General features: G+C 35.6%; 2 protein-coding genes across 2 annotated transcripts in view; one reads left to right on the top strand and one right to left on the bottom strand.

The window, feature by feature from the left end:
• LOC134839262 (uncharacterized) overlaps positions 1–13,125 on the bottom strand; it is a 354,799-nt gene that overhangs the window by 168,849 nt on the left and 172,825 nt on the right. The gene's annotated exons all lie outside the window — the stretch shown is intronic.
• LOC134839920 (MFS-type transporter SLC18B1-like) lies at positions 3,658–12,965 on the top strand. Its single transcript, XM_063855548.1, has 4 exons — positions 3,658–4,071; positions 8,091–8,396; positions 11,676–12,056; positions 12,482–12,965. Exons 1-4 carry the CDS (start codon positions 3,822–3,824, stop codon positions 12,952–12,954), a joined length of 1,410 nt encoding a protein of 469 aa, XP_063711618.1. The 5' UTR covers positions 3,658–3,821; the 3' UTR covers positions 12,955–12,965.

Here is a 13,125-nt window from a genome sequence, read left to right on the forward strand (position 1 = left end):
TAAATACTTTTTTTCAAAAAATGGTCGATATTTTAGGAACTGTACATTTCAAGGCATGCTCAATTTCGTAATAAGTCGAATAAAACTACCTTTATTTGGTTGGTAAATAGGTGTAATCCATTTTGAGCAGTAACACTTTTTAAAATTAAATAATAATTTTTTCAAATATCAATTATATAACGATGATTGTATAATGATTATATTTTTTTCTCACTTTTTTTTATCATTAAACGCTTTTGATCTGTGTTGTATTGGCTGAGTCATTTGTAATTTTGAGGGTAAAAAACTCCTGTTCGACAAAATCAGAAAATTTCAACGGTCTGAATTTGTAACTCAGTTTTCTCAGAAAAAATTGTCACATCTGCAAAAAATACTCGAATCATGGGTCAAACAGGGTCGAACCATAAGTCGAACAGGGTCAAATCATGGGTCGACCGAGGTCAAACCATGGGTCGAACGGGGTTAAATCGTTGGTCGAAATGGGTCACTCATGAATTGCATAGGGTCGAATGATGAGCAGAATTAGAGAGAAACTGATTTTTGTCGGAAATTTTTTTTTGCTTGCAAGACTGTAAAAAGTTGCAACATGGGTCGCGCAAAGTCGCAACATGGGTCGCGCAAAGCTTAAGTAATGGAATTGTTGTCGGACTTTTTGCTTGCAGAGATTTTTGTATATTTTAAAAAAGAACTCAACTAGCTTATGTTTTCAAATTCTCATTCTTTTATTGTAAAAGAAAACAGCTGAACAAAAAACGGGAGATCAGGTATATTCGATAGTCATAGTGAAATAAGAAAACTGAAAAACAGTTTTTGTAGAAAAACTACTTGAAAAACGGAAAAAAAAATTAAAAAAAAACTTCTACAATTTTTTTTCAACATTTCGCAGTTTTTTGAATTTTTGAAAACTTTGATTGCAAAAAGGCGCTAAAACACCCAAAGTACACTAAAGCAACTCATGTAAAACGTTTTTTTTACGTCAACCAATTTGATTTTCTGAGCTCTCTCAATTCAGTATAAAGACCCCATTTTAACCAAATTTTGTGCGCGGCAGGCAAAATTTTATAAAAACAGGCACTTTGCAAAATTAATGTCTCAAAATATTGCAAAGGGGGACCCCTGAGCGTGGGTGGAGAGGGGCGTTCGTTTTCGCCTCCTAAATCCGCTGGCGGGCGTACCTGATTTTGCGTGGAAAACAAAAAGAAAAAAACTAAAACAGATGCTTGGAACAATAATCATCTTAGACTACTTCTGAAACTACAGTACAAAAAAATCAGCTGGGCTTCGCCGGTTTGCTGGAAAACATGGGGCCGTGAAGAGTGCAAATAAACGAAATAAACGCATGAAAGCTTTTTTTAATTTTGGCAACAATGATTAGAAAAAACCGCAACAGGGCTTGAGAGTTTTCTGACAATCCGTTTGAAGAGTATCCCAAAAGTTTATGGTAAGTTGAAGTCACCTCTTTTTGATAAACGCAGCTTCAAACATTTTTTAGTTAGTAGGGAATCAATCGTGTTTTGGCAAGCTCGCTGTATCAACGCTGAAAAAAATTTATAATCATAAAATGAAATTTGACTGGAGAATATAGCGATATAAAATTTTATTTTCGTTTTTCGAGCTAAATTTTGGTCGGAAACCAGGGGGCGGATCTAGGGTTTTCTCGAGGGGGGCGGACTTTCAAAAAATTTTTCACAACTAGTATATATTGGCGCCAAAAGCGCCTTTAGAAAATTTTTGGGGTCCATCGCCAAAAATGGATATCTCAAAATAGTACAAAGGGGGGACCCTTTGGGTCGGCAGGGGGTCGAATCCCTGAGATGGGGGCTTCCCCCCCTCCCCCTAAATCCGTCCCTGTCGGAAACCTAATATGTAATTTGCTATAGCAAAGAGACCCAGAAGATAGCCGAGACCGATTTTAAGCCTTCTCAAAAGGTCGTCATGTTAGTAGGAGGCGCCAAAAAACTTCACTGCGTTCATGAAATTTTCACTTAAAGAAAATTGAAATGTTAAAGAGTATGTTCGTGGAGCGTTGCAGCTAATTAGTTCCGGATCTGAAGTCGACTGATGGTTTCAGCAAACAAATATGTTTAAGAGAACTATAAAAAGGCCAAGTCTCTAAAAGTAAATTTCTCTCCAAACTTGGGTATACATGTATGTTACTGCATGAACATAACAAAGTCATCATGTTCAAAAAAAGGGTCAGTTGGTTGTCGTGGAGCCACTATTGAGAAGGCCTGTGAGAAAAATGAAGCAAATTACAGATTCTATGCACACAACGCATGTTGGGCAGGCTGAAAAAAAATAACGAAAATGTAGAAAAACATTAGCTTTCAAAATACTTGAAATTTTGATTCAGAAAAGCTCTTTCTAGACGTTTTTGTCAATTATTCTAGCACTCTTCGTCAGAGGTTGTGAGCCGCAGAGGGAGACCCGACGCGTGACCAATCAGTGGTCTAGAAAAATTGCTAAAATTAGCTTCTCATATGTCCAGTCACCATTGGGAGAAAAAATTGTGTAGTTTGTGAATTTTAAGAGGATTCCGCAACAGTGTGAAAAAAAATAATTTTTGTGGAATCCGTAACACTGTCCTTAATTCTTTAAACTTTTTTGCTGTTTTCAAATCTATGAAACAAATAGTTAACACATTGTATCGCTCACAATTGGTCCAAAAACGGACGAATGTGCGGAACCCACAACAAAGTTTGCACAGTTCAGAAACCAAAATCAAATATGAAATGAAACCCACAAACATGTAAAAAATATATATCTTTGGTGTAAAAAAATTCCCCGTCTTGGTATCAGCAATTGAAAGCAATTGAAAGCGAGAATCAGTAATTGCAAGCCCCAAATTATGACTGGACTCCAAAGTTTTCCCCCAAGATCGTATACCAGCAAAAAATTGCAAAAAGCAAATTGGGGAAAAAGTTAGCCTTCAACATCGAACATTTCAATCATGATAATTTTATGGTTTTTAATGTTTTTTTTCTAACCAAAAACTTATATATACCGCCTAAGAGGCAGTCGGAACATTCTGGGATTTGCACTGATGTAGAAGCAGTCTTGGTTTTAATTTTGCTGACACTGACAATAAAGTTTTGTTATGTAAAGTTATCGAATAATTTGACTTAAGCTTGATATCTCAGGCAGCACGTTGTCAGCAAAAACACCACCGAAAATATCTGAGTTTAGAGCCTTTGTTTATTCTAAGAAAAACAGTCTGTCACAGGCAGAAAAGTCGGACAATTGGTTTGGATTTTGTAAATTTATGAGATCTTGGTAGGAAATCCCAAACGAAAGCTTTCACCAACTTTCATCGTACATTTTGCTAAGTCTGAACTAAATCTCTGACGCTGGCGATTCTGAATTGTTTAAGTTAAGCAAGCTGCGAAGACACATATTTTAGCCAGTTTTAAGTAATGACCTAAGCATTGATAAAAAGAACTTAACGTAAGATTAAAATGCAGATATCCAACATGTCTTTTTTTATGAAATTTTTTTTTTTCAATGCTTAGGTCATTACTTAAAACTGACTAAAATAAGTGTCTTCGAAGCATGCTGAACTTAAACAATTCAGAATCGCCAGCGTCAGATATTTAGTTCAGCCTCAGCAAACTGTACGATAAAAGTTGTCCTCATAAAATCAAAGAAACTCATAAAATAAAAGAAAGAATTTTGACTTCTCATCTGTAAATAATAAAGTTTTCAAATTACCATAAAGCAACAAGGCGTATTAAAAGCGTACACGTTTTCTATAAAAAATTTCAATCATCTCACAAACACGTTTTTTTTTCTCGTGGATTCAGACGATTTGTGAAGTACTCCGGATGCGAGGAGAACCACAACCATTCACAGATTTGGAGGGAGCTGCTACTTTATCGAAAGACATGACAGCAACAGACTGCTCGGATGAAACTGAGCCTTTGAATGGTGCGAAAAAGAGGGATAGCAATGAACAAGATTTGTCTCTTGCCAGAAGGATAGCAGTTATTGCAGTTGTGGCTATTTTGGCTGCGTTTGAGGGCGTCTGCATGTCACTCCCCGGCCCCTTCTTTCCCCCAGAGGCCAAAAAACACGGTAACAGACTTGAAACGCCAGAAAGCCCGGTTTGACCATCCTACAAAAATTCATCTATCTTAGAACCCCCTACAAGATTTGTAGGAAAAGTCTCCTATCTTACAACTTGTTTCTCACAAAATTTTGAAAGGTGATTTTTCAAAATAATTGAAAGTATATCAAAATAAATGAAACGCTCCTAATTAATTATTAGTGATTTGATTTTTTCCTCCCACAACTCTTACAACTTTTCTTTAAATAATTCCAAATAGTTTTATGACTTCGCAAATGCTGCTGAAAACTGTACCTGCATCGGGAAAAAAATTGTTTTAATTAAACTAGGAAGAAATGTTTTCTAGGAAATTTTACTTATCAGAAAAATTCTAAGATAAGAATTCTTTCCTACAAATATAAAAAAAATTGAATAATGAGTATTTATTGCCTCGAAATTTATGGGGAGAATCAAAGACCAGTGAAGTAAAATTTTTTTGCTCTGTTTTTTTTTCATTAGGGGCCAGTTTTCGTTTCAACTTCCAAAGGATTTAAATTTGCAGGAAGTTTTCAAGGGAAAAATTGCATATATTTTTTCTATACAATCAAGCCACAATCTGATCAAATACCCTTTCTGACCTTACTGTCGGCATTTTAAACCCTAAGCTAACCAATGAAATGAAAAGCTTTTGCTGAAAAAAAGCTGCTAGGTTAGTACGGCTTTTTAAAGTTGACATTCCACCGTTACCTGCTCGAGCAAAATTTTTTTAAAAAATTGGGCTGATTGAGATATATGCAGCACATTATAATAAAATTATCCTAAACTGATGAAATCCTGGATTTTTAAAACCATGTTATATCAATATTTATTCTTTCTCGATGGTCCTCGATAACTTTTGTAAAAAAAATGTTAACAGAAATTGTCGTTCCGGCAAACGAATTGTTTTTATTTTGGATTCAGTGGGCGTTTTTGAGTTTGACATGTTTGCAAGTGCTTCAGATGTAGGGCTGCGTTTGGATAGACGGTTGTTTTTTACAGTTTTTGTGGTTGCCCAGAAAAAAAAAACAAATCATAATACCAGGCTAGAAAAAACTGGTTACACTAATTGTAATGCTCACTGCGCTATACTCTAAAATAATTTTTTTTCCATTTTGTGTACTCCAAAATTAGAGTTTATTAGATAGCTTTTTCATCAAAATTTGTGTCATAGTTAAGGAAATTTGTTAACGAAGCTCTCAATTAATAATTTTTTCCGACCAGTGATTTTCGACAATTTTTTTCCTACCTGATAGAGCTCATAAACCACAATTATTTTGAGAGCTGATTTGTAACAAATTTGCTAATAAATTGTGAAATTATCTCTTGAAACAAACCGTTATTCGTGAAAAAAAAAACTTTTTTTTTCGGAAAATTGGTTTATCTTAAGATCTTTTCATGTTATGAATGAAAACTGTTGTTTTTTCAATTTTGAACTCCATGAGAAAGTCAAATATCAGAAAAAAGTTTTTGTTTTGTAATTGATGGTCAATTTTTGCTATTTAAGAAAGCTTGTATTAATAGTGAGCTATTATGACAATTGTGCGCAAAACTGTTAAATCTCCGGAACTTAAAATGCATTAGAAAGCATACAGATACAAAAAAATTTTTTGAAATTTCAGATGTACCTCATAAACATTTTTTTTCTTCAAAAAATATTGTCCTGTAGTTTTTTTGACAGTTTGTGAGCAATTATTTAATTTAACAGGAAAATTTTTTTATACAACTAGGTGTAAGCATAATAGAGTACTGTTTTTGCAGTGTATGGTTTTGTCTCGATTTTGTTAGTTTGTATTTTTTTGTTAAAAAATGTTTTTGTTTTCTAAAAATTGGTTCCCTGTTATGACAGTTCTGCTTAAAATATTGTATGCTTTCTTCAATCATCTGTAATTTAGCATGAATTACCAGGTGTCAAGGTTGTGATTTATGCGTTTTGGCTAATTTTTTTTTAACTGCTGCTTTTTGTCGATCATTTTTTGGTTTTTCATGAATTTTTGAAAATATTTGACTTTTTCAAAAACACACTCAAACCAGTAAATTTTTTCTGTATAAGCTGGTTTGCTCAAGTTTTTTTGGACAAAAACTATGATTATTGGTTAAAAAAACGGATTTTGATTTTTGACTGTTTGAATCTTTTTGATTTTTCGAGAACTAAACTCCCATGTATGAATCTTTGGATTCAATGGAGAGAACGCAATTTGGAAAACTCCCATGTATTAGCGGATCTGCCTTTGTTTTTTACACAAAACGCTATGATTCTCGCGAAACTCAGTTTTTTTAAAATTGTTTGACCATTTTTTGGAAAGTGGAAAGTTTCTGACTATACTCGATAACTACTCTCCTAAATCTGAGAATTTGTGTCCAATGGAAAGAACGGGTTGTGGGAAGCTCCCCTGCATAATCAACCACGCACACTTTTCACACAAAAGTTAACGGCCTTCAAAAAACTCATTTTGCTCCAGCGAAATAACGGTTTGTGTACATTTCTGCACAAGTGGTTGTGACCAAAATTCCTTACACAAAAGGCGATGATTCTCGGAAAAGTCAAATTTTCGATTGATTAACTGTTTCTTGGAAACTTTTCAAGTTTTCTCGATAACTACCCTCCTAAATCTTAAATTTTAGGTTCAATGGGTATTATGGGTTGTGGCAAGCTCCCCTGCATAACTAAACACGCACAGTTAGCTTATAAAATAGTTTACGACTTTCGAAAAAATCAATTTTAGGTTTTATACAGTTTTGTTTACTTTGTTTGATTTTCCTCAAACAGTACCAACCCAAATCTGAGTCTTAGCGCTCGAACGAAATAACTTGTTGTTTGAACCATTTCTGCACAAGCGGCTAGGTCCAAGAAACTCTGCAAAAAGCTATGACTCTTGGAACAGTCAACTTTTTGATTGAAAGGCCCTTTAATAGAAGTTTTTTGAAGTTTCCTAAACAAATCCGAGAACACCTAATCAAAGCTAAGATGAAGGGTTCAATCGAACAAACCGGCTACTAGCACTTTTATTGCAAAAGCGATAACTATTTTTTTTCAAAGACAATTATAATTCCACTTTTTCAAAAATCTTCACTCTTCTGACCTATTTTGTGAGAAACAACTAAGTTATTGGGTATAATCCGATTCAATATAACCAGCCCTCCATCCCCCCGCATCAGTATAACCAGCTCCAACAATGTCAAGCTACCTTCATCTTTAGCTGGCCGTCTACTTATGTTTTATCGAGGCAAACGAAAAATACAGTTCTCTTTTATTTTTCATTTTTTGAGACATCTTATGTCTTTTATCTTTTGTATGTTTTTATTGTATTGCAAATGGTACGAAGCTCCGATTTGCTTTTGTGTTGTAAAAACTTTTATCTATTGTTAAATTGGTCGGGTTGAGCGGGAAATGTGGTACTGTGCCAGTATTAATCTTGATGAATAATGTTATGTAAATATGTATTATATGTTATATTTGGGGCCTACGAAATTAGACGATAAGCAAATTAGACGGATGCTACAAAAACGAAATCAGACAATTTTTTTTACAGATTGGCATTTTAGACGAAAATACTATGAAAAGGAAAGAGCGAATAAAATTTTTTCTTAAGAGTCAAGTTTCACAAATACAAAAAGAACGTAAGATGACAATACCAATCAAAACAATTACTTTAAATGAATATAAAATGTCAAATCCGAAAATTACAGGAGAGTTTTGGTAGATTTGGTTGAAATATTTTATATTTTGAATCTTCTCTTACGATTCATTTCCAAGATCCTCAAAACTTTCTGTTCGTAGTACTTTTTGTAAAGTTTTGAGCACATCATTTCTGTATTTGCGCTTCCTACTTCAAATAAGTTCAAAAAACGTCTCCGGAGAGAGAGCTCAGAAAATCAATTTACGGGAATTCACGACGAATCTAAAGCCATGAAAATTTATAGGAAAGTCGCTAACTTGCGTTTTTCTTATGAGCCAACGCATGTTTTAAAGTCTGTTTTTTAAGGTTTTTAGGTTAGCATGTGTTTTAAGGTTTGACCCAGTCTCAAATCGGAATCGTAGCCGGATCACTGGACGTATCTTGTCTCTTCTTCTCATTCCTGGTCGGAAGTTTAACTACTCCTACAAACACCAAATTCGTCTCAATATCTGGAACTCTGCTTTGTTCCGCTACCATCTCCACTTTTGGACTCCTCAATTTCGTTTCTGGACCTGGAGTTTATTTCACACTTTGCATCTTCGCCAGAGCTCTTAACGGTTTTGGTGTTGCAATGACGTATGCTATGTTCATACCCATATCTTTGAGGTGCTTTCCGGAACTAGCTGGTCTAATCCAGGGTTGGAATTTTTTAAATCAGGTTATTTTATAGTTAATGCCAAATTGTTGGCAATATCCTTTTCGGTCAACGAATCTGAACGACAGATAGTCACTTCTTGTCACTTCTTATTTTGAATCCAGAAATCTGTTATTTAAACGCAACACCAAAAACTTTATGAGCGCAATGTTTGAGCGAGCGATTTTATAGGGGATAATGGCTAACGTAAGGGAAAAGGTTTAGGCGCAAGTCATGAAGGTGAGAGAAGCTTTTTTTAAGACAAGGAGGGGCAATACCAGGAGGGGAAGTGCAAGGCAGTGCAAGGTTGGGCAGCACAAGGTAAGGCAGGACAGCATTAGGCAAGGCAGGGCAGCGTAAAGCAAGGGAGCACAAGGCAAGGCAGCACAAGACAAAGCAGAGCAAAGTAAGGCAGCGTACGGCAAAGCAGGACAGTGCATGACAAGACAAGACAGGGCAGCACAACGCAAGGAGGGGCGGGGTAGCGCAAGGTAAGGAGGCGCAGGGCAGCGTAAGGAAAAACAGGCAGCGTAATACAAGGCAAGGTAGAGCAGGGTAGCGCAAAGCAAGGCAGGTTAGGGCAAAGCTAGAAGGGGTAGCAAGGCTGGGCACCGCGCGGCGAAAATGGGCAGAGCAAAGCAAGGTAAAGGCACTGATATTTTAGAAGCTTTTTCTATACAAAGTCTGGGAAAAATTTTTTTATATAAAAGCCAGATGACGATGCAATTTGTCTAGTAATTTTGAGAAACATTCCAAAGATTACGTCTCAAATTGTTTTTTAACCTCAATTTTGGACCACTGATTGCTTGTTAACGGGGCTGTAATTTAAGGTGGCCTATATACGGCGAAAAAGTAATTTTTTGGAACTTCGTAGTATAAAAGATTTTGACGGTTTTACGAATCTTTCGAAACTTCTATAAACTTCAAAAAACAATTCGAAATTTAATATTACTAAAAAATTTTGTAGCTGTGGTTGATTGATAATGAGGATGTAGTTCAGGGGTGCAAATCAAAATCTCATTTTTTTTCGAGAAGCGGGATGCTTAGAAGACAAAAACGGCCTAAGGAATCTCAATTTTTTAAAAGTTAAAGAAGAAAAATTTGTTATTTTTTAGTTTTTCTTCAAATTTTCTTCAAAAGTGGGACCGAAAATGCATGATGCTGGCTAGAGTTTGCTTGGCCTATTCTAGCGGGCAAACTCTCCATGACAAGCGCGCCAACTTTTTTTGGTCTTATAAGTTTAAAAGATATAGATTTTTTTGTTACTTTTCCTAATAGCGAGAAACATACTAAATTAATTACGGTAGGCCTTTGTGGGTCATGGTCAGTAGCCTTACCAAAAATGTTTCAGTAGCCTGCCCAAAAGCCATCAAGCCATGAAAACAATCTGAATCTCTTCAAATTTTTGTCATAAGCTTGAAAACAAGGTAAGCTTTCCGAAAAGATTCAAACTATGAAAGCGAATTGAGTTGCTCAGTAGCTCACTTAGAAAATGTTCCTCTAAATGATCCATGTTATGGCTCAACTAAATTTTCTTTTCTTCTTGTTTTGCTCAATCCGTTCAGTGAAATAACTGATATATTTGCGACTCGATCCAAGGATGGAAACAAGTTAAAATTTTTCGAAATTTTTTTTGATCATGATCATAAATAGGCTAAAAGACTCGAGCTAATTTTTCAATTAACTCAAATATCCTAGTGCTTGGATGGCTTGCTTTGAAAAACTTCAAAGTTTTTGACAATCAATTTCTGGTTCTGACTTTCAAAGTTCAATCGCTTGCTGCTGCGAAACGCTTCAAAATGATGAAACTCAATTCACTTTGAAATAATTCTAAAGGTTCAACGCTTGACTAGCTTGCCATGAATAAGTTTTCGAACGCTTGACTAGCTTGCCTAACCAGTTTAAGCTGGAAAGTGTTTGAATTATTTCAAACAATCTTTGTTTGAATGAGCAGCTTGACTCGAAAGAATGCACTCGAAAGAATGCACGATTAAATGCACGATTAAAGATATGGAATATTTTGCGAGCAGATTGGTCAATGGAAACGGGCTTGCCTCAAATTTTTTCCTTTTTTCCGATATAGTTCGCGCTATAATATATTTTTAAACAAAATCAGAAACTTCACTGCTTAAATGGCAGGCTTATAAAATTTGTTTTCTTTTCGCCAGGAGTTTTTCGAAAATTGTTTTTGCCACGAGTTTTTCGAAAATTGTTTTCGCCACGTGTTTCTTGCTCTGGATAAGTTTTGAATTCTTTCGATGAAATTCATCGTAAGAAAAAGGAAAAGTTTTCAATTTTTCAAAAGGTATCATTCGACTGGCTTGCCTAGAAAAATTTTGCGAACTTGTTTAAGCTGGAACGTGTTTGAATTATTTCAAACACTCTTTGTTTGAGTGAGTTGCTCGACTCGAAAAACCTAAAGTTTTGCAAAACGATTAAAGATATGGAATATTTTGCGAGCCGATTGGTCAATGGAAACGGGCCTGCTTCAAATTTTATCACGTTTTCCGATATAGTTCGCGCTATAATATATTTCCAAACAAAATCAGAAACTTCACTGCTTAAATGGCAGGCTTATAAAATTTGTTTTTTTTTCGCCTCGAGTTTTTCGAAAATTGTTTTCGCCACGAGTTTTTTGCTGTGGATAAGTTTTGAATTCTTTCGATGAAATTCATCGTAATAAAAAGGAAAAGTTTTCAAAGTTTCAAAAGGTATCATTCAGCTGGCTTGCCTAGAAAAATTTTGCCAACCTGTTTAAGCTGGAACGTGTTTGAATTATTTCAAACACTCTTTGTTTGAATCAGTAGCTTGACTCGAAAAACCTAAAGTTTTTCTAAACGATTAAAGATATGGAATATTTTGCGAGCCGATTGGTCAATGGAAACGGGCCTGCTAATTAATGTTTCTTTCCGAACAATTTGGCATTCATCACAAAGTCGTCGCAAAAATCTAGTTTTAAAAAATTCCAGAACAACACCTTTTTAGCTGCGTCCTAAAACATCAGTGGGTCGAATCTTTTTAAAAGTAAGCCGATATAACAATGTTTATCTTGGCTGTTAGACGTACCGTTTGCAGCTTAACTTGTAACCTGATGTTTAGTAATGAAGGAAAGCCATGGAAAGTAGATTAATGAAATTTTCCACGAAATCCCAGATGAACATATTTCATACATCGACGGATGAAAATCTTCCAGTAAAGGTTTTCAAAGGTACACGACGTTTGAAACTTTTTAATCGAATAAAAAACTTGTATACGTTTTTAACCAACCCTGGTCTATTAACAGGCATAATTCAGACTTGTTTTTGTACCGGAATGTTTTCGGGACCCATAATCGGGAGCGCACTCGTGCCTTTCGGCGGGTATAGTGCGCCATTTTTAGTTGCAGGTGGATTAGAGGCTCTCTTCTCGTGCATAGCTATACTCATTTTCCCACCTGCAGCTAAAAGCTACAGCCCAACGAATCATCCCAACGAATCTGAACATTATCTGAAGTTTTTTGTCACCTTTTCAACTATGAGTGTTGTGATACCCTCGTTGGTCGTGTTTCTTATGTCTGGTTTCCGAGATGCCGCGTATTCTCTTCATTTCCACGAGGCCATCGGAATCGACTTGGGAAGCATGGGATACGTATTCGCGTCTAATGCACTTGCGGCTACAATCACAGGTAGAAAACTATTTCATTCTCAGTTTTTAAGCGTATATGAGTGTATGTGTTTACTTGCATTAACTAATTCACTCAGACAATCTTACTCTCTAATAATAAACTCTAAAAACTAAGTCCACAGTGTTGCCGTCTGAATTTAAACCACAATCGGTACTTCAAATGTGAAATTATTCAACTATTTTTCTCGCAAAAGATTGTGCTTGAAAATTATCAGATTGCAAAAACATTGTGCCCTTTGTATCTTGAGCGTAATCTGAATTCGCGTCGCATCCGCTAACTAATTGAACGTATGCATCCAATAATTTTTTGAAACGATTCAAAAATGAGGAAAACTACTCGTTTCTTTAAAAAAATATATTTTAACTGTTAAGTAAGCGCGATTTTTCCCCCCAAAATAGGTCACTGTTCAAAGTATTTATTTGCAGGTGCAACAGTTGGTGTATTAGTGAACCAGGGCTACGGAGTTTTTGTCCTGATTTGTTCCCAAATACTGACACCAGTCACAGCATTCGTAATGTTCTTACCATACTTAGTGCCTCAATTGGAAACAAAAGCTTGGGCGGTGATTCTGCTAGTAGTGAACGGAATCTCCATCGATGGTGTCATTAACCCTTTTTACCTCATCATGCAAAATGAAGCTGTAAGGCGGGGGTCTGGAAGTTTGGAACAAGTGCGAACATTTGCATCGAGTAGTTTTAGTGTGGTCATGTCTTCTGGGAGGATACTGGGCTCTGTTATCTTCGGCGGATTCTTTAACGAGCATTTGGGATACTATTTCACCTGTCTAATTTACGCTGTTATTGCGTTACTCACATTAGCATGGCATGTGATATTCTTAGCAAGAGTTGGTTTATTGCGCCGAGCTTATTACCCAACAAGCCTAGAGATCACAAAATAAAAGTATGAAAATTTTTGGCTTTTTTCCAGATCTTCTGAATATTACAAAATAAATAAGTTCTGTTGCTTTTTGCGCAATTGGAAAAGAGCCAAATATTTTTTACATTTAGTCATAGAACTTACAATTGTTTTTCAAGTTTTGTAGAAAGTGAGACAAAATGTGTCGTTTTTA

The sequence above is a fragment of the Symsagittifera roscoffensis genome, chromosome 2 (assembly GCF_963678635.1).
Source record: "Symsagittifera roscoffensis chromosome 2, txSymRosc1.1, whole genome shotgun sequence".
Lineage (NCBI taxonomy): Eukaryota > Metazoa > Xenacoelomorpha > Acoela > Convolutidae > Symsagittifera > Symsagittifera roscoffensis.

Coding starts and splice junctions, on each gene's coding strand:
- LOC134839920 (XM_063855548.1), top strand. CDS start 3,822: ATGCGAGGAGAACCACAACCATTCACAGATTTGGAGGGAGCTGCTACT. Junction 4,072..8,090: donor CCCAGAGGCCAAAAAACACG/GTAACAGACTTG, acceptor ATGTGTTTTAAG/GTTTGACCCAGTCTCAAATC. Junction 12,057..12,481: donor ACTTGCGGCTACAATCACAG/GTAGAAAACTAT, acceptor ATTTATTTGCAG/GTGCAACAGTTGGTGTATTA.